The sequence below is a fragment of the Trichechus manatus genome, unplaced genomic scaffold (genome assembly GCF_000243295.1).
Source record: "Trichechus manatus latirostris isolate Lorelei unplaced genomic scaffold, TriManLat1.0 scaffold00009, whole genome shotgun sequence".
NCBI classification, from domain to species: domain Eukaryota; kingdom Metazoa; phylum Chordata; class Mammalia; order Sirenia; family Trichechidae; genus Trichechus; species Trichechus manatus.
Genome location: NW_004443945.1, coordinates 14,844,857 through 14,866,697, shown reverse-complemented (window position 1 = coordinate 14,866,697; position 21,841 = coordinate 14,844,857). Strand labels below are relative to the sequence as shown.

The window sequence follows — 21,841 nt, the reverse complement described above, 5'->3', positions numbered from 1 at the left end:
TGAGCCTTCATGTCTTCAGAAGCTGTATATTTTCAAGTTCCTTTATTATTTTTGGCAAAGTGATTAGACTGTGCTAAAGGAATTAGCAATGCCTGGACTGATTCTCAGCTAAGGAGTGGCCCTCGCCTCACCCCAGGTGAGGCCTCATAGAGATGACTATGGCCAGAGAGGGAGGCTCGATCAAAAGAGAGGATAGGCCCAGCTCAGAATTTCTCGTGGACAACAGTGATATGAGATGTATGAGGGCAGAGTTTGGAAAGTAAACATAGACCTCTCCCAGAAAAACAAAAATAGGACATTAAAAACAGGAGAAAGAGATCAAGAGAAACCACTGGGGAAAACCAAAGACAGAGAGACCTGTTAGAAGGGCACTTTGGTGCATTCACTAGGTCAAGTCTGGGAAAAAGGAAGGAATTTAGCAGTACTGGTGTGTGTGTGTGTATGTGTGTGTGTGTGTGTGTGTGCATGTGATTGCTACCTCATGTGGATGGAGATTTACTAGAATCACTCTTCATCTAAGAGTCTACAGAAAACCCAGTTTGATTAGAAGGCTTTCAGGGCAGAGATCTCCTTATTCTTTATATTCTTCCCTTGCCTCATGGGCCTACTTAAGAGTTATGCACCTAGTAGGTACTCAAGTTGTGTCCCTAGGTGGTACAGATGGTTAACGCAGGCTCAGCTGCTAACCTAAAGGTTGCAGGTTGGCGGTCACCCAGAGGCACCTTGAAAGAAAAATGTCTGAAAAACCAGCCATTGAAAACCCAGTGGAGCACAGTTCTGCTTTGACACACATGGGGTTGCCATGAGTGAGAGCTGACTTAGCAACTAGAAGAAACTGTAGGTACTCATAACTACCTGATGAACTGCTGATTAACTGAGACCCGCCTAGTAATTCGAAGATTAGACAAGTTTCTCACGGCTTCATTCTCATCCATTCTCCATCCAGCATCACCATCATATGAGGTCTGTTCTGTGGGAGCTCAGTTACTTTTATAAGCAAGTTCTGCTGCTTTCCTGATGTTTGATCTTCTCTCTCTCTGAGGTTCAAGTGGAAAAGCAGTAACTCCTTTTGGCATGTGATACCTGATAGATAGAAGTCCCTAGGCTGAGTCAGCCTTAGGGAGTGTTGTGCATGGGGCCGTAGTCTGTGCAGGATTTGCTCTAGCTTTTCTTGGGGAGTTTTGCCTGAAGCATGATCTGATCCCTGCCTCCCTCAGGTAGCAGCCTGACCCTTGGTGGAGTTGCTATGATCAAATCTCCCCTGACTGACTTTGTATTAAGGCCAGAAAAATCCATGAGGCAGAAGCAAATAAATCTATGGAATTTGAGGAAGGTTAGAGATTTGCTATTGTTTGTCTCCTTTTAATGAGGCTTGACTGAAAAGAAGAAATATGTCTTGAATTTTAACTAACAGGGATCTGATCTTTAATCTTTTGGAAAGTGGGCAGATGAGGACACTAACATTTTTGGAGTGCCTGCTAGGTGCTAGACACACTGTATTTATGACATTATTTCTCACAATTCTAAGAGGTAACCAGCTTCATTCCCCACATGGGAAAATAGAGGCTCGGGAAGGTTAGGTATTTCGCCAACTTGGCATAGGGAATAGTGGTTTGGCTATATTGGAATTCAAACCCAGGTCTTCTGCCTTTAAACCCCATGTTCTTCCTATTAACTGAAACGGTGGAGAATTTACAGTAAGCTTTGGCAGAGTTGTGGGAGGCTGGAAGGGGGACCTGGGACCACCAAATTTCATTTGACTCACCACCTTTATTGATTTAGGCCTTGGGAAAATTCCTTTAGCCTGAAGATTTACCTTCACACATACGATCTTAATCAGAGTTTTTATTGGGGTTTATTATATGACAGTAGGTCCCTGGATGGCACAGATGGTTTGTGCTCAGTTGCCCCATCAGAAAAGTGAACATAGTAACATTCCTGCCTGTCTCTCAGGGATGGTGCAAGGAACAATCAATTATGAGTGTAACTGAAATCCTGTCAGGAAAGTTCTAAGACATTTAAGCAGGGCAATACAAAAAGATCTATTCCCAGGGATTTTTCCTTCCTTCCTTCCTTCCTTCCTCCGTCCCCCCCCCCCTTCCTTCCTTCCTTCCTCCCTTCCTTCCTCCCTCCTTTCTTCCTTTCTGAAGATTCACCTTCACACACATGGTCTTAATCGGATTTTTTATTGGGGTTTATTATATGACAGTAGGTCCCTGGGTGGCACAGATGGTTTGTGCTCAACTACTAACTCAAAGATTGGTGGTTCAAGCCCATCCAGGGTCACTGTAGAAGAAAGAGTCAAGAAAATCCTATGGAGCAGTTCTACTCTGTAACACATGGGGTCACCATGAGTTGGAATTGACTTGACAACAGTGGATTTGGTTTGGTTATTATGTGATGGGCACTAAATTATATTTTGGAGTCCCTACCTTCTTGAAGCTTATTATCTGAGGAGAAAGCAGAAAATCAGCAAGTAACCAAACAAGAATATAACTAAACCATGGTTAAAGGCCAGGAAGGAAGTGAATAGTATAGGGAGAGAGCTGCAGCATGAATGAAACTTGAAAACATTATTCAGAGTGAAATAAGCCAGATACAAAAGGACAAATATTATATGATCCCACTTCTGTGAAATATCTAGACTAGGCAAATTTGTAGAGACAAAAGTTTATTAGTGGTTACCAGGGGCTGGGGAGAGGAGGGAATAAGAATTATTGCCAAAGGTGTACTGAGTTTCTGTTTGGGGTGGTGTAAAACTTTTGGAAATGGATAGTGGTGATGGTAGCACAACACAGTGATAGTAATTACCATATTTTTATGCAAATAATGTGCACCTTCTACATTTGTTTGCCAACTGCTCCTTCCCCCAGTGAGGGATTTTTGTAAGTGCACTATGCTAATCTTTTTTACAGCAACGTTTTGCCTTGAGAGCTTTCCCAAAGCTGCTGGTCAAGAGCTGGGCCAGTAAGCATAGGAGGCCAGATCCAGCCAAGAAAAGCTATGGAGAGAGAATGAACACAGCCACAGCACACCTGAGCTGAGCTGACAACACACTGCTGAGCTGACACCTGTTCCATGGCATGCCCACCCAGTAACACAGAAATGGACATGAGTAATTTGGAAGAGTGAGCAGGTCCCCTTTTAGACATAAGTAGGTTCCTCTCCTATGATGATAAGTGGGATACTCATGGGGGTGGAGGGAACCGATTCATCTCAAATCTGTTCCTGTGGCCTGTTGTTTGTTTTTATAAGTAATCTGTTACTGTTGTTTACTGTTTATCTTCTATAAGTAATAATAACAGCTTTCAATTGCCAACACTAGTCTGTGTGTGCAACCCAATTGGATTGGATAGTAGAGTTCTCATTTTAGCAGTCTCGTGATTGTTTGGGATTTAGAAGTATAACCTGTGTGTATGTATGTATACACGTATACACATATAGGCACACAGTTTAGTAGTTCTCTTTCTCATCTTCTGTCTCTCTCATTTGAGCTTGAAATTTAAGGTTTCCAAGTTGTAACTAGATTATAGCAACTGCTGACCTTCTGAACCTCTGAGCTCCTGTGGAAGGAGTAGGCACCTTTTGACTGATGTCTCAAACTTGAAAGCTTCTCTTTCATAAAATGAGAATGATCATGTTTCAAATAAAATGCATCGTTGTTCCAGTTGTTTAGCTTGCCCAAGTTAATAAATCAGTTGCTGTTCAGTCAGCTCTGACTCATGGCGACCCCATGCGTGTTGGAATAGAACTGTTCTCCATAGGGTTTTTGATGGCTGATTTTTTGTTTTTTTCCCAGAAGTAGATTTCTAGGCCTTTCTTCCATGGAGGCTCTGGGTGGACTTGAACCTTCAACCTTTCAGCTAACAGCCAAGTACGTTAACTGTTTGCACACCCAAGGACTCCACCCAAATTAATATAGTGTAATTATTTGAAAAGGGATTTTTTATTGCTTTGAACCTTAAGCATATTTCATTTGAATACAGAATTCCAGTTTGTCCCTTATCCAAATGCTTATCATGTAGTTATTTTTTTTTTACTTTAAATTTTTTTTTAAATTGTACTTTAGGTGAAGGTTTACAGAGCAAATAGTTTCTCATTAAACAGTCAGTACACATATTGCTTTATGACATTGGTTAACAACCCCACAACATGTCAACCCTCTCCCTTCTCGACCTCTTTTTGTTTTTTTGATGAAAATATACATAGCCAAAGATACACCATTTCAAAAATTTCTACATGCACAATTCAGTGACATAGATTACGTTCTTCCAGTTGTGCTGCTATCCTCACTTTAGATGAAGGTTTACAGAACAAAACAGTTTCTCATTAAACAGTTAGTACACATGTTGCCCAATGACAATGGTTAACAACCCCACTACATGTCACCACTGTCCTTACTTACTCAACCATGGGTTCCCTATCACCAGCTTTCCTGTCCCCTTCTGCCTTCTAGTCCTTGTCCCTGGACTGCTGTGCCTCATTAGTCCCATTTTGTTTTACGAGGCTGTCCAATCCCCGGCTGAACAGTGAACCTCGGAAGTGACTTCACCACTGGGCTAAAACGGTGTCTGCGGGCCATATTCTCGGGATTTCTCTAGTCTTTTTTAGGCCAGTAAATCTGGTCTTTTTTGTGTGTGTGTTAGAATTTTGTTCTACATCCTTCTCCAGCTCTGTCCAGAACCCCCTGTTGTGATCCCGGTGAGAGCAGTCAGTGTCTTGTAGTTATTCTTACTGTTGTTGTTATTTAGAAGTAGTAGTTGCAGTTGTCATAGTTCCACTAGAATAAAGACAGTTTTCCATTTGAATTTGGTATGTTTGACTGACATCGTCATTTTGCACACAAAAATGATGCTAATAGCTGTAATTAGGGTGAGTCACTGTCTTGGTGTAAATAGGGTGAATCACAGTGGCTGCAACAATGGGCTCAAACATAGCAATGATTGTGAGGATGGCACAGGACTGGGCAGTGTTTCTTTGTGTTTTCACAGGGTCACTGTGAGTCGGAACCGACTCAACGACACCTAATAACAACAACAACTATCCTGGTTTGCCTGGGCAAGTTACTGGGATGTGGGATTTTCAGTATTAAAATGGGACCATCCTAGGAAACCAAGAGAAGCTGGTCATTCTAGTAATGCTAATTGGCATACTTAATCCTCTAAAAAAACCTAAGAAGTAGCTGTTATTTCCCCATTTTTCAAGTAAGGGAACTGAGACTCAGAGAGGCTAAAGCAACATGTCTTGTTACACCTAACTAGTGGCAATATCTTGTGCTAAACCCAGGTTCTGTCTAGCCCCAGAACCTGTGCTCTGAACATCTCCATTGTGCAGGCTTGTGGTACACAGACTTAAGAAATCACCCACTATAATTGAGATTAAAACCATATATATTCTTGTGGCTGTTCTAAAAATGACTATTTTGTAGCCATCGACACTTAAGCAGGCTTGGAAGTTAAGAATCATCCTAGCACCTGCATTTTTGCTTAGATTTTTAAGCTAGAAATGCAGACTGAAATATAGAACAGAGCATTTTCTGTGTAGAATCATTAACAGCCTTTTGTGAAATCTTGCCAATAACTCTAAAGAAAAGCAAGTATGCAGTCTGGAACATTTATATTTCCATTCTTCGGAACTCTCTTACTTCTCACCAATTTGAGGGCAGTGCTGCCGTCAACTTGGCTCACTTCAAATAAGGCCTCTGTGTCAATCCATGCCCCACTCCTCAAAGCTTTTAGGTAAGAACATCTGAAATGGAAGTCAGATGGAATTGGCCTCATAATTGCCACACTTTTCTTTAGGAAACAGAATTGATGCCTACTTTTTTTCCACAAAGCTTTTTTTGTGATTAGCAGGTGTGAGGCAGCCCAAAGTCAAGTGGGAGGATGAAGTAACTCCTGTTGGGAGGAATGCTTGAAAGGATTTTATAAGCAGAGTCACAGGATAGATACCCAGAAATGTCTACTCTGAAGGTTATGGGACTTTATGAGTTCTTTGCCCTTAGGGAAAATAAACCCATAAAAACCACTGCTAGCTCTGGTGCAAGTTCAGGTTTGGAAGCTGAGCGTAAGGCTGAACCCTAAATAGTATGGACTACTGGTTGTCAGAAAAGGAGCCATGGTGGCACAAATGGTTAAGCGCTCAACTGCTAACCAAAAGGTTGGCGTTCAAACCCACCCAGCAGCTCTGTGGGAGAAAGACCTGGTGATCTGCTTCCATAAAGATTACAGCCTAGAGAATTCTATGGGGCAGTTGTCACATGGGGTCGCTGTGAGTAAAAAATGACTCAACAGCACCCAACAACACAACAACTAGTTGTTAAAGCAAGAGTGCATTTCTTTGACAAATATGTTTATTCATTCGTCTATTTATTCAGCCAAAGTTAAATTGAGGGCCTACTGTGTCTCAGCACTGTGGTAGGCACTGGGAACATAAAGAGGAAAACACTGAAGTCATAGCTCATGAAGCCAGTGGGTAAGGCCAAAATTACATATAGTCAAAATTATCCTTAAACATCCCCCAAATTAGCCATAAAATATCGTCTTAGGTTAGGTTCCCTTAGCAGAGCCTGAGACAGGGATTTTTGTGCAAGTGATTGATTGAAGGAGGCTCTGAGGTGAAGCCTGTAAGGTGATGAGGGAAGCAGGATAGGGCAGGGAACCAAGTTCAACAAATATTTCAGCTCAGCTGAACAGCCATAGTCTAGCCTTGGCCCGATTCCACAGGGAGCTCTGGAGCATGGATAGCATCATAGATTTGTGCTCCCTTGAGGCCAAAGACTCAGCCTTTTGTATCCCAACAGTCAGCCATTGATTGTAGATCTCCTCCAGGGATAGGATGTAACCTCCTTGGCATTTCTGGGGTAAGTGGTTTCAATCAGATGAAAGCAAATCTGAGAAGAAAGATGCTGCTGTGAGCCGTTAGCAGCCAACACTTTGAGCAGCCGAGGCATAGAGGCACCAGCCAAGTAAAGGGAATCTGAAGAGGGGGCATCACCAGCAGCTACTACAAGAAACCTACATATCATTTGTTAATACATACAACAGAGCAATTAATTTTTCTCCAGTGGTGCAAGAGGCCACTGTTTCTTTGTATGCACTACAGATGAAGTGGTTGGCTTATGTTTGGGGGCCATGTTGTAAGAAAAATGTGCATGTATCAACACTAGACTCACACTCAGCGTGGTGGGATGCTTACACTACAAGGAATGCTACCATAGTACCCGAGACTGTGTTTTCCAGGGACTGAGATGTCATTGGACAGGATGATCATTAGGAAGTGGCCTTGATGTCAACACCTGTGTAAGAGAGAGATGGAAGCAAGAGTAGGCTGAGGGAGAAATCGAGCCACGGTTCAGGTCTAGAGCTAAAATGGCCCATCAGAGGTGGCCTGCTTTGGGCCAGACTGGCCAGGCCTTTATACCCCTGCATTGGGTCCCCCTGGAAAAGGTAGGACCTTGTGGGAGGGGGCTTTCTGCAGCTGAGGCCACCCCTGAAGGGACTGACAACTGGAGGCTATCTGTTGACTGTTCTCCCAGTAGCTGGGCAGCATGTCCTTCCTGGAATGGAGATTGGGCAGAACATTTCTGAGTCCTTCCACTGGTGAAGCTGACTCAGAGCCCACCTCACGCTCCTTCCAGAACACGTGATCATTGAGTGGGATGGACCCAAAATTGGCCCCACTGGTTACGGTTTTTTCTCCTTGTTGGGGATGGGGAACTGGGCACACAGAGTTGAAGAATCTACAGTATAGTTAATGCTTTAGTATTTAGTATTAATTCTTGACTTTTATCATTGTTTTATGTTCACAGTCTATCTACATTATTACTTATTATACTTACTAAGCTTTTTTTCCCCTAATTTTTATTTAGTGACAGGCATTGTAGTAAGTAGGGCATCTGGGTGGCACAAATGGTTAAGCACTGGACTACTAGCTGAAAGGTTGGCAGTTCGAATCCACCCAGTGGTGCCTCAGAAGACAGGCCTGGCAATCTGCTTCCAAAAGCTCATAGCCTTGAAAACCCTATGAAGAAGTGCTACTCTGCACACATGGGGTTGCCGTAAGTCAGAATCAACTCGTGGCAACTAGTAACAACAACAGCACTGTACTAAGTACATTACATGCATATATTATTTAATCCTTACAATGACCCTGTGAGGTAGATACTATTATTAGTCCCCATTTTACAGATGAAGAAAGGGTTAGAGAGGTTAGAAAAAACTTGCCCATAGTGAAATTATATAGCTAGTATTTGAACCAAAGTCTGTTTCACTCAAAAGTCAGACCCTTAACCACTATACTAAAACCAACTGTGCAGCCTCTCACATCACCTAATTCATTCATCTGACAATGTTTTACTGAGCACATTTTGTGCCAAGCTGTGTGCTAGGTTGATATTACAGGTTCAACTAAGAAACCTATGGAAAGGAACATAGGTACATGTGTTCTTACGTGCCATTCTTCCTGCTTCTCTCTGTGTGGGTGTGTTTTGTAACAATATCAAGAGATTAAGGCAAATGTAGGGACCTTTGGATATTTCCTAGTATCTCAATTCACTCTTTTAAACTTTTTAACAGGCTAAAAGAGATGCTAAACGAATGTCTGCAAAAGAAGTCACCATCAATGTTACAGACAGCATCCGACAAATGGACAGAAGTCGAAGAATCACAAAGAACTGTGTCAACTAGCAGAGAGTTCCAATACAAGGGAGAGGGGACTTCTTTGGTGCCCCCCACAGCACTGGATCCCGTCAAGGAAACTTGAAGAAGCGGACGCCCCTTGCTGAGCGTGAAAGAAGCTGAATGCCTCAAGAGATTCCGTCTCACCTGTCTCAAATAGCTGTCTGCGCTGTTGGAACATTCTCAGCCTGCTATTTATCACATAAATGTACTGGCACAGTACCTACACATGTTAATAAACTGCAAATGTGCAGTTCAGTTCACCTCTTTGCAACTTCCCTTGTATGATCTGGAGTAAAAGCAGTGAGCTAAAGCCACAGGCCAGTTTCTGAAACCGGTAGAAGTAGAAGGAGGGGCTTCCCTGGCTGAAAGATTCACAAGTCAATTCTAAGCTCTCCTGGGTACAGTCATGTATACTGTTTCAGGCAAGCTTTTTCTTTGTTCTTCCTTTTTAAATACCACCATCATGAAACTTACTTCACTTAAGTGTTGGCGTTCATACAACTTTGCTGTTGTTGTTCAGTGCCGTCTAGTAGGTTCTGACTCATAGCAACCCTGTGTACAACAGAACAAAACACTGCCCGGTCCTGTGCCATCCTCACAGTCATTGCTATGGTTGAGCCCATTGTTGCCGCCACTGTGTCAGTCCATCTCGTTGAGGGTCTTCCTCTTTTTCGCTGACCCTCTACTTTACCAAGCATGATGTCCTTCTCCAGGGGCTGGTCCCTCCTAATAACATGTCCAAAGTATATGAGAAGTCTCGCCATTGTTGAGTCTAAGGAGCACTCTGGCTGTACTTATTCCAAGACAGATTTGTTCGTTCTTCTGGCAGTCCATGGTATGTTCAATATTCTTCGCCAACACCATAATTCAAAGGAATCGATTCTTCTTTGGTCTTCCTTATTTATTGTCCAGCTTTCACATGCATATGAAGCAATTGAAAATACCATGGCTTGGGTCAGATACACCTTAGTCCTCAAAGTGACGTCTTTGCTTTTTAACACTTTAAAGAGGTCTTTTGCAGCAGATTTGCCCGATGCAATATGTCGTTTGATTTCTTTTGACTGTTGCTTCCGTGGGCATTGATTGTGGATCTAAGTAAAATGAAATCCTTGACAGCTTCAATATTTTCTCCATTTATCATGATGTTACTTTAAGCCCAGATACATGAGAAATCAAGAAACAGGAAAACTTCCTGTAATTCTTGTTTCCTTCGCTCATTATGAGACAGATTCAGCTCCAGTTTCACACAAACTAACTCCACAAGACCCCTGAGGTGCCCTTGGGAGGTGTCTAAGTACCTGTGAGGCAGTCAATCACATCCATTTCTCATTTGCCTTCAGTGTCCTCCTACGCTGGCGTCCACGTCAGCCTCCAACCCTTAAGATCACGGTCGTTGTGGTCAGTGCACCCAATCTAGGTAGCTCCTCATAGTTCAGCCTGACATTGCATTTTGCTTGTGTTCCTGAGTGTTTTCTCTGTCCATTCAGGTCACTTTGCAATTATGAATCAAAGACTGGAAACTGCTCACAAGAGGGTTGGCAGCACACGTGGTTTCTCTTTGGCTTCTCTGTACACAGCCCCAGGATTATGTCATTTTAGTATCTAAAAAGTAATCACTTTAGAAAGCCAGTACCTGGTTGATGTGAATTCATATGGTATTAGGTTGATGTGCACTGGGTTAGAAATCAGGTGGCTGATGCAGTTTAAAAAAAAAAAAAATTTGATAGGGGTAATTTTCTAGCATTTCTTTAAACATGTTCAGCTGGAAGTATTTTCTTCCAAAGTAACGTAGCATGATTTTTAAAGGACTGTTAACATGCCTGGGATTGGGAAAGATAGGACTAAAGTTGTACCAAACTTTACCAATAAACTCCATGCTTAGCTTAAATAGGCAGTCTGAAGGTGTGTGTTTATGTAACATAGTCCAGAGAGTTGATATAAGCAGGTTAAAATTCAGATACTCCTCTGTGTTACCTCCCAACTCTGTTGTTCCTCAAACACAAACGGGTAGTGTAATTCATCCATTTTTTTCATTGGTAGATTGTATATTTATTCATTAAACATAAATGCCAACCCTGTTTCAGGTACTATGCAGATGTTGAGGGACTTGGAATCTGGCCAGTCATGACTATATCCTGAATCTTAACACTGGACTTACTAACTACAAGACTGACTTGTACCCTAAGGGATAGTGTATGTTATGAGTTGCCCTGCACTGAATTCTCACTTTTATGTTCAGGGTAGGCTTGTATCCAGATCTGGGTGTTCTTCTAATCATTATACAAACCATACACAAAACTACAGTTTCTGATTCTTTGAGAAAGGGCTTTTAGGGAACTTCATGCTCTGAAAATTAAAAAAAAAAAAAAATTTAGAAAATCTGTGACTCAATATGTCCCCACTGGCATCACTCAGCAGGAGCCCTATCTGCCAACGGGGTGCCTGCAATGATCTCCAAGTTCAAGGGCTCGTTCTTCCAGGCATGCGAGTGTGTAAGGCTTTCCTTCACCAGCCTCTGTGCTATCAGTCACAAGATAAGCCTGGTTTCTAATTACAACTTTGTTTTTGCATCATTTAACTGCTGCACGTTGTTTGGAATTTATCAACTTGCAAAGTGTCTCTGTTTTATACACAAACGGTTTCTCGCTTCTGGGGAGAAGGGAACGAAGGGTGTATGATCTGCCTCTCCCTAAAACCATCAGGATTTCACTAAGACAGTGACCAAAAGTCACACCATACTTACTGAAAATTCATCTGGCAATGTTTTCTCATGTGTGCATGGTACAGGACCTGATTCTTATGATCCTATTAGGATAACACTTTTCATTGCAAAGTTTGTGTCAATAAAGTCATTAATAAACAGCATATATAGACTGCTACAGAGAATCTTTATGGGTATGTTAAATTTGTACATAAAGCAGTTTAGACTTTTTTTTTTTCTTTTCTTTCTCTCTCTCTCCTTCCCTCCCTCCCTCATTTCTTTCTTTTTTAACAAAGGGCTTTTAAGAAATGATCCCTGTGAATCCTCCAAAAAGCCTTGTGAAGTAAGTTAGGAGAATGGTATTACCCTCAACTTACCTTTAAAAGTATTTATAGTCTCAACTAGTAAGTGATGGGTATGAATTCCAGTGAGGGAAGTCTGCCAGCAAATCCAGTGCTTTTTCCACCATAACATAACCTTCTGGTAAGAAGGTGTAAGTCATTACACCTGAGTCATCACAGCCAAGCCTAATCCTAATTAATATACAAACTTTTTGCAAACTGTGGTTGGGAGACTCAGACATTCAGAGGGGAATTGTCACGGAACCTGAGTCTAGGCCCCAGCTCAGGTGTAAGAGAGTGATGGCAAGGATTGGAGAAGGCCAGTGAGCTCTTGGGGAGTTAAGTTTGTCCCAGGCTCCCTTATCCTTCCTGTAAGCAAGGTTCACAAAACTGGCAGCTCCTATGCTGAAACCAGATGGCAGACATGTCATGGTGTTAAAATTGGGAATTTCACACAAAAATCCAGCTGTGGCAAAATCTCCTATATCCAGTCTCTCCTTCCTTAGCCAGGCGCATGTCCATTTAGAATGAAGATTATACCTTCCAGCCTCCCTTGCAGCTAGGTATGGCTACATCATTAAGTTCTGGCCAATGAAATGAAATAGAAGTGAGGTGTGGAAGCTTCCAGGAAGTCTCTTTATAAAAGAATGATTATCTTAGTTATCTAGCACTGCTATAACAGAAATATCATAGTGGATGACTTTAAGAAACAGAAATTTATTCTCTCACAGTTTAGGAGGCTAGAAGTCCAAATTCAGCATGCCAGGTCTGGAGGAAGGTCCTTGTCATCAATCTTCCCCTGGGTCTAGGAGCTTCTCAGCACAGGTACCCGTAGTCCAAAGAATGTGCTCCACTCCAGTTTCTTCTTGCTGGGTGATAATGAGGTCCCTCTCCTCTCTGCTGGATTCTGTTTTTTATATCTCAAATGAGACTGACTCAAGATACAACCTAATGCTGTAGATTGAGTCCTATCTCATTAACATAACTGCCTCTAATCCTGCCTCATTAACATCAGAGAGATAGGATTTACAACACATAAGATAATCACATCTGACCACAAAATGATGGACAACCACATAATACTGGGAATCATGGCCTAGCCAAATTTGACACACATTTCTGGGAGACACAATTCAATCCATAACAATAATAAAGCCCTTCCCTCCTTTTTCCTTATGCTGCTGCCTGGAATGAGGAGGTAATAGCTGGAGCTATAGTAATCCATTGGGTCATAAGGTGAGCTTGGAGGAATGGAAGCCCAGTCAAGCAAACTAACAAGTTAGAAGAAGCCTGGGTCCCTGATTCCACTTAACCTCTATGAGTCCTAGACTGCTCACCTCTAGACCTCTTTTATGTGAGAGAGAAATGCACTTCTACCTCAGTTACACTGATGTTTGAGTCATTACAGCCAAGCCTAATCCTAATTAACACACAAACTTTTTGCAATCCTCTGCTCTCTCTTCCCTTCTCTGCTGGTTGGGTGCCAGTATCTTCCAAGCAAGACCGTCGAAATCATGCATGGAAGATTGTTAAGTCACCATCATCCTTGTTCCCTTAATAACAGCGAGGAACGAAAACATCATCACAGCCCACTCACCCTCACTGCTGACTACCAATTGACAATTTCGTGGCAGGAAATAAATTTTTACTGTGTTAAAGTACTAATATTTGGGAGTTCATCTGTTATAGTGGCATGTGGCTATAACAAAAACCTAAATACAAAGCATTGTCTTAGCAGGTGGGCAATGGGTGGTAGAGAGACTGACATTAGAGGCTAGGACTATATGCAGAGACCCAAACTGTAAGGAGGCAAACTATTTGATAAAACCATTGACTGCAGTCACCTGAAAAGCAGAGCAAATGTTTACCAAGCCTATAAGCTCTAGGGGAAGAGGCTAGAAAATAAAATCTTAATATTTACTGGCTTGTTTAACAAGTTATAACATAAGCAATTGAGCTTAGGCAAGAACTGACTGGTTTAGAAGCAGAAATCAAATAGAATGAGAGAGTCCAGAAATTTGGGGCATTAAAAATTTGGAAAAGCCAAGTGCATCTAGACCCAAAAAATAGTTAATAAGATTGAAAAAGACTTTACGTCATAAAGGGCCATTAAGACCAGACACAATCTATTCATCTGGCACGGTAAGCACATGGGCCCACAATTCTTTTAATATTTGCTACTTTGTAGACTTTTAAATATTTTTATTAAAATTCTAAAAATTTACTTAAATCAGAAGAAAAGGAACTCATAGAGTCAAAGCTTGCATTTGTATTTTTTGCCAGCACAGTCATAAAATATAATTTTTAATTTTGTTTTAATGGAGGAAGGGACCTATGAAGGAAAAAGTGCCTAGGACTTAAAAAGTCATAATTTGTTCCTGGTTAAGACTGAACCCTTCAGCAAAGATCAGACTAAGGGTGTGGCCTTGCCAACCAAGCATGATGGCCTCAAGATAGTCCCCATTAAGTTGAAAAAAAAAGTAAGACATGAGGATGAGGAACTAAATAAATCAGGCTTGAGGATTATGTCAGGGAAGACCTTTGCTTGTGGAACTAGCATAAGTGATTCGTTAAGCAAATAGATCAGAAACATGCAAAATTTTTGAAAAAAAATGCATGGCTAAAAACACATGAGCCTAGAAAGGCTTTGACTGACTGAACCTTAAAACAAACTTCATCTGTCCGAATACACACACAAGCAGCAGACAACAAAAACTGTTTGGAATGCATGATCTCAAACACGTACTTCTCTTACATGGCCACAGAGAATAATGGGCAAGAAATGCATGATCTCAAACACCTATTTCATATATGGTCACAGGGAATAATGGACAAGAAAGAATACCCCAGAAAGTGGAGTCAGAGGCCAGAGAGAGCAAGGAGTTCTCAGAGAACCCAGGTCTAATCAAACAATCCCCCTAACTCCAATGTAGGTCTTTGCATTGACTGCCAAACATTATATAGTGATGGCTGTGGAGCAGTCACTCCTGTGTGTCTCTCATTTTTCCCTTTTGTGAGTAGAGTTTTTGTTGTAGGTACTAGCCCTGCTGGTGCAACAGTTAAGCACTCTACTGATAACCAACAGGCTGGTAGTTCAAACCAAACTGTCTTAGTTATCTAGTGCTGCTATAACAGAAATACCACAAGTGGATGGCTTTAACAAACAGAAATTTATTTTCTCACAGTTCAGGAGGCTAAAAGTATGAATTCAGAGTGTGGGCTCTAGGGGAAGGCTTTCTCTGTCAGCTCTGGAGGAAGGTCTTTGTCTGCTTCCTGGTTCCTTGGAGATCTCCATGTGTCTTGGCATCTATCTTACCCCATCTCTGCTTCCGAGCTTGCTTATCTCCTTTATATCTTAAAAGAGATTAACTCAAGACATACCCTATGTTAATCCTGTCTCATGAACATAACAAAGACAACGCATTCCCAAATGGGATTATAACCACAGGCATAGAGGTTAGGATTTAAAACACATACTTAGGGGGGACATAATTCAATGCATAACTCCCACCCAGCGGCTCCACAGGCGAAAAACATGGCTATCTGCTTCCATAAAGATTACAACCTAGGAAACCCTATGGGGTAGTTCTACTCTGTCACCTGGGGTTGCTACAAGTCAAAAATCGACTCAGTGGAACCCAACAATAACAAATTACTCCAACCATTGCTTAATGCGGGTATGTTTTTTGGGGGAATGTAGATTGTCTTTTTAGTCTAGAGGTCATTGGACCCTGAAAGATACATCTGGGGCTGATGCAGAGAACAGCACCACACCCAGAGATCCTGGGCTTTGAGATGGATTGTACCAACTGATTGGCACTCTCAGGTGTAACTCCTGGAGACGAGCTAAGTGTCTTCTGTATATTGGAAGAAGAGTAAAATAGATATTTAATGACCAAAAGGGCAGGTTTGACAGATATTAGCCAGATGTTTATCAAATCCATTTTTCTTTCCTGCTGGGTACACAGACTTCATTTCCCAATTGCTTTTGCTATTAGGTGTGGCCTCTAGTGGAGTCAGGGCCAAGTGTAGATGGTAGGATTTATAAAAACCACCTATATGATCTGCTGGTTCTCTCTGTTATCTGCTGACTGGATGTTGATATCTAGTACGACTTTTAAGGTCACGTGTTGAAGATAACAGCCCCGGTCCCTGAATGTCTTTGTGGAGCAGAGGCCATCAGCTCACCATTCCTCCGCATGCCTGACTTATGTGAGGGAAAAGTAAACTTCTGTTGCTTTAAACCATTGAAATTTGGGGGATTTTTTTGTTATGAGTGCTAGCATCACCTTAATAGTACACTCAGCAAACCTGTCACATTCAACATGTGTAAAGAAGATGGTACAGTTAGGCAGTGAGAATTCAATTCAGGCCTTGGCCTGGATTTAATATATACTCTTTCATTTAGCAGCTTTGTTACCTTGAAGAAGTTACTTTACTTTTATAAGCCTCAGTTTCCTTAACTCTAAAGTGGGTATATTAAGAGTACTGCTTTAGGGGCAGAAAAGATTGAGGCTTTGAGTTGTATTTGGGTCAGAATCTGCCAGAAGCAGCCTTTATTTTATGTAGTCTTCAGGGAAGTAAGTGGAGCCAAAAAAACTGAGGTTTTCTGACTTACAAGACCACTTATGAGTGCGTGTGTGTGTGAATGCGTGTGTGTGTGCATTCAAGCATGTGTGTATGAATGTGTGTCTGTGAGGATGTGTACATGTGTATAGTGGTGGGTTTATTAATATGAGATTGCCATTTCACTTGGAGGCAGTGGATTAATTATCACAAGGTTGGTGAGTTTATACAGAAGTGAACAAATTCAATTTTTGATAAATATATTCTATAATTTAAGGAAATCCATACAATTTCCCACAATAACTGTATTCTATAGATGTAGTGAATAAATGCAAATTTTTATACCAAATGTGTTTAAGAAGCTTAATGATCCTGTCAAGTCTCGTGGGTCAAGATTATATTCCTGTGAAATTAAACAAAGCTTTAATTAACAGCAGACTATCTTGCAAAGCCTTGGTAAATATTGAAGAGAAAAGCTGTAATTCATGATAACAAGAAACAGAGCATATATCAACATAAACAAAACCTTTGGCCCACTGGCTAGTCTTCTAACGGTGTTTTTTGATCATTTTGCTCCTGTGGTCACAAGAATGTAAATATTTTCTAACCTTTTTCTTATCTTCCAGAGGAGGTTAATAATTAGCATCGTACTTGGATTCTTCAAGTACTATGCTGATAAGATTATTTCTTTCCAAGGCTTCTTACTAAATGCTATTGTGGTCTATAATATTCTTTTATTTTGACCATGGAGAAATTAAATTTTAGGCCTACAATTTTATTTCTGTTTAGGTTTCCATGAATTTTAAGTGAGATAATGTATGCAAAGCGCTTAGCACAGTGCCTGGCATAGTGTGACTATTCATTATTATTTTCCCTTCAAACTTGTTTCTATTTCTATATTCATGAACTTGGCATGACTTTCAACCCAGACATAGAATCTAGAAATCATGGACTCATTCCAGTTTCCTTCCCCTGGCCCCAAAAGATCTAATAGAGTGTTCTCTGTCAGCCCCACCTCTTAAATACCTTTCTCATCATCTCCTTTGTCACTACTCGAGTTTAGATTTCATTGTTCTCACTTGGATTGTTGTCATAATCGTTACCACCACCACCCCCCTCCCCTCCCACTTCCAGGCCGTCCTCTCCCAATCCATGTAACTATTTTTCTGAAGCACAACTAGAATCACTTCTCTCTTTTGCTTAAAAACCTTGAGGGTTCTCCTATTACCCATGGCCATAGTTATCAAGTGTGACTGTGTGCTTAGAGTGAAGACAATTTCAGTCACAAATGATGGAAATCCAATTCAAATTGGCCTAAGCAAAAAGGGGATTTACCAGCTCATGCACTTGTAAGTCTAAGGGTGTCACTGCCTCAAGCATGTACAGGTCAAAGGATTGAGACAACATCCATCATTAAGGCTCTGGCATTCTCTCCCTCTACTCTCAGTGCCTCTGCTCGTCTTCATTCTGACCACAGGCTTTCTCTAACATGGCCACCAACATGGCCACCAGCAGTCCCGACTCATGATCCTCTAGTCTAGATAGCCCAGTAGAAAAGAGGGACTTTTCCCTGGTAGCATCAGAAGAAAAGTCCTAAGGAATAGACTTACTGATGCCCACCTCTGTTCTCAGTTTAGAAAATATGAAGATGAATAAGAATCAGTAGGTCTGCAATCTAAGAGGTAGACAGGACCAGAATGCAGATCCATTTATTAAACACTTACCAAGCATTTATTCAGCTCTGGCTATTTGTCAGACTGCAATAGATATTGTGGATATAATAAAAGATAGAACCTTGCCCCCATGTTCTCAAGGAGTTCAGTCTCCTTGGGTTGGTATTCTAAGTGGAGGAAACAGCATGACAAAATACAAGCCATCTGCCAAGACCAGACTCTGTTTGGGGATCTGTGAGTTGTCAGGTTTGGTCAACACACTGACTGTGTAGGGGGGTATTAGGACATCTGCTAGCAAGACAGAGGTCATGTTATGGGACACCATAAAAGCCAGCATCAGAAGGAATTTATACTTAATTCTCTTGGGAATATGGAACTATTAGAGAATTTTGGCATGCACGGATCACTCAAGTTTTTTTTAAACCCAGCAGGGAGTCAAGCTGAGGCTTACAGACAAAGTGAGCTTGGCAGTTTTAGTTTCTTAGATATGTGTTCTCCAGGCAGAATTCCTTCCACTTTAAAGGGAGAGGAGTAAATAATATTGCCCTTTGTGAGCCTTAGTGGCACAGTGGTTAAGAGCTCGACTACTAACCAAAAGGTTGGCAGTTCGAATCCACCAGCTGCTCTTTGGAAACCTTATGGGGCAGTTCTACTCTGTCCTATAGGGTCACTGTGAGTAGGAATCGATTTGATGGCAATGGTGTGGTTTGGTTTTTGATTTTGTGATACCAAATAGCCCTTTTAGCAGTGTTGCCATATACCATGAGGTAATTGAAAACTTGTTTGCCTTTTTAATTTTATTTCATTATCCAGAAAATATCTCCTTCTGTTTTACCAGACAAATGAGCTATGGGCTGGCCTGTGAAACAAGGGGTGACAGCCAGACAGCCCAGAGGAACCAGGGAACACAGGCTTCAGATTCAGGAGAACCAGTTGCCATTGAGTCAATTCTGACTCATGGCAGCCCCATGTATGTCAGAGTAGCACTGTGCTCCATAGGGCTGTGATTTTTCAGAAGTAGACAGCTGGGACTTTCTTTAGAGGCACCTTGGGTGGATTCAAACCACCAACCTTTTGGTCAGTAGCTGAGTGCTTTAAGCATTTGCACCACCCAGGGACTTCTCAGATGCAGGAAACTAGGGCCGAAATCCTAACCCAGCATCTTACATCTGTGTGCCCTAGGGCAAATCGTGTAGCTTCTCTGAGGCTCACTTCCCTTAAATGGAAATAGAAGCATCTTTTTGAGGGTGTGTGGTGAGAATTAAATGAGATAACAAATGAAGAGTAGGTAACATGGTGTCTGCTGCATGATAATAATTATCACCATGGGCCAGGTACCATACCTGATGCTTCACACACACGCTGTCTAATCAATACAGCAGTTCTACCAGTTGGGTTTTACAGATAAGGAAACTGAGATTTAAATGCCGACAACCACAGGGCTTCTAAATGGCAGAGCTGAGATTTCAACCCACATCTCTCTGTCTATAAAAACCCATACTCTAGCCATTGCACCACAAGTAAATGCTCATTAAATGTTCATTTCCTCCCTGTCAAGATGGATGGCAAGTAACTTCACAGCCCTTTTTATGGCATTAGTAGCTCAGCACTTCCAAGTTGGCAGTGCTAATGGCAGGATCAATTTATAGCATCCTAGTTGAGAACCTGTGAAAATTCACCTTTGTTTCTTTCAACTTTTTTTCTTAACACCAACGAAGGCAGTAGCAGTCTTTCGAATAATGCCACAATATTAAAACTCCTTTTAAGGTAATACTTATAAATTTTGGGGTCCTTTCTAAAACATGTTACAAACCTAAGCATTATGAATCTACTAGACTTACTGCCGTTCAGTAGATTTCAACTCACAGCAACCCTATAGGACAGAGTAGAACTGCCCCCATAAGGTTTCCAATGCTGTAATCTTTACAGGAGCAGACTGCCACGTCTTCCTCCCTTGAATCTACCATAGTAACCACTTTTTCCCCTTTGTTCAAGGCTTAAGCTAGCTGGGTCCCCAAGGAGCAAGGACATGCCAGAGCATAGAGCTAGCACCGTGCCTTGTATGCAGTGACCACTCAACATATGCTTGTGGAAAGGAATGAAATGGAATGGAGTTGTTTTTTATTTTTAAAAAATTAGCAGGCAAAAGAATTATGATTGCTTGGCACAATGGTTCACGATGTGGCTGCACATTGAAATCACCTGAGAATGTTAAAAAAGATATATATCGATGTCTGGGTCTCACTCCGAGAGATTCTGATTTAATTGGTCTAAGGTGCAGCTTGGACAGCAGGATTTCTTAACACTTCCCAGACTGCTCTGATGTGCAGCCAGGGTTGAGAGCCATCAGCTCAACAGATCACAGACAGAATTAGTGTCTCAAAGTCTCCAGAAGGGCATTCTTAAATCAGACTCCCTGGATTTGAATCCCAGCTTCACCATTTAATACCTTTGTGACCTTGGGCAAGTCATTTAACCTCTTCAAGCTTCTGTTTGCCTATTTATGAAATCGGGTTAACAGTATCTTGTATTAATGTGAGGATTTGGTAAGAATATATATGTAAAGCTCTTACTTAGCACAGTCCCTAGCACATGAAGATAAACATACAGTTGTTTTTTATTGTTGAACTCTGATCCAGTCCTGAGATTTCCAGGGCATGGACAAGGGCTGACATATAAAATTCAGCTCTTGTGGGTAAATACACCACAGAGCTGGTCCCGAATTCAAGGACTTTGTTTCTTCTCATGCACCACAAAATGTACTTTTTTACATTTGAGCACTTCTTATCCAATACAAAATGTACCTTGGGCATCTCTGAGATGAGGAAAATAAACATCTTGAAGAAGTCCTTATAAGATTCGTGCACGCAGTACTGACTCAGGATAATGCAGAGGAAGAAAACACTTGCTTAGTTTTGGGCTTTAGAGACATTGTGTTGTCTTCTTCAACTTGACAGAATGTTTTCTTGCAAGCTCTCTGTAGGGCTGTTGTTAGTTGCTGCGGAGTCAGTTCTAACTCGTGGCAACCCTGTGTGTGCAGAGTAGAACTGCTCCACAGGGCTTTCAAGGTTGTGGTTTTTCTCAAATTGGTAACTAACCAGGGAGACATGAGTTTGGGTGTAAAGGAGTCCCATCTGAGATGTTGTAAGGTAACAGATTTGGAGTTTTTCTGTTGCACTGATAAATTGTCCAGGACCCGGCATCAAATAGGCAAAGCTGTTCTCTGTTGGTGTGTGCTGTTGAGTCGATTCCAATTCATAGTGACCCTACAGGACAGAGTCGAACTGCCCCATAGGGTTTCCCAGGCTGTAATCTTTTTTCTTTTTTTAATTTTTTTTCATTGTACTTTAGACGAAGGTTTACAGAACAAATAGTTTCTCCTTAAACAGTCAGTACACATATCGTTTTATGACATTGGTTAACAACCCCACAACATGTCAACACTCTCCCTTCTCGGCCTTGAGGAACTTTTTTTTTGTGAAAATATACATAGCCAAAGTTACACCATTTCAAAAGTTTCTACATGTACAATTCAGTGAGATCGATTACATTCTTCCCATTGCGCTGCTATTCTCACTATCCTTTTCCAGATTATTCCATCACCATTATCTTCAACTCACTGCCCCCTAGGCTTCCCATCAAACCTTTAGAGTTGTTATTGTCAATTTGATCTCACATAGATAATTCTTTTGTTTTTGTACCTTAAATGAAGGTTTGCAGAACAAATAGTTTCTCATTAAACAGTACACATATTGTCCCATGACAATGGTTAACAACCCCATGATGACATGTCAACACTGTCCCTTCTCAACCTTGGGTTCCCTATCACCAGCTTTCCTGTCCCCTCCTGCCTTCTAGTCCTTGTCCCTGGACTGCTGT

The 21,841-nt window shown here is 41.5% G+C and overlaps 1 protein-coding gene across 1 annotated transcript in view; it reads left to right on the top strand.

The window, feature by feature from the left end:
• BAALC (BAALC binder of MAP3K1 and KLF4) overlaps positions 1-8,687 on the top strand; it is an 82,985-nt gene extending 74,298 nt beyond the window's left edge. Inside the window, exon 3 of the mRNA XM_004370712.1 lies at positions 8,577-8,687. Coding sequence (XP_004370769.1) covers positions 8,577-8,687 — 111 coding nt within the window. The remainder of the gene's footprint in view (positions 1-8,576) is intronic.
• Positions 8,688-21,841: the final 13,154 nt, after the last annotated feature.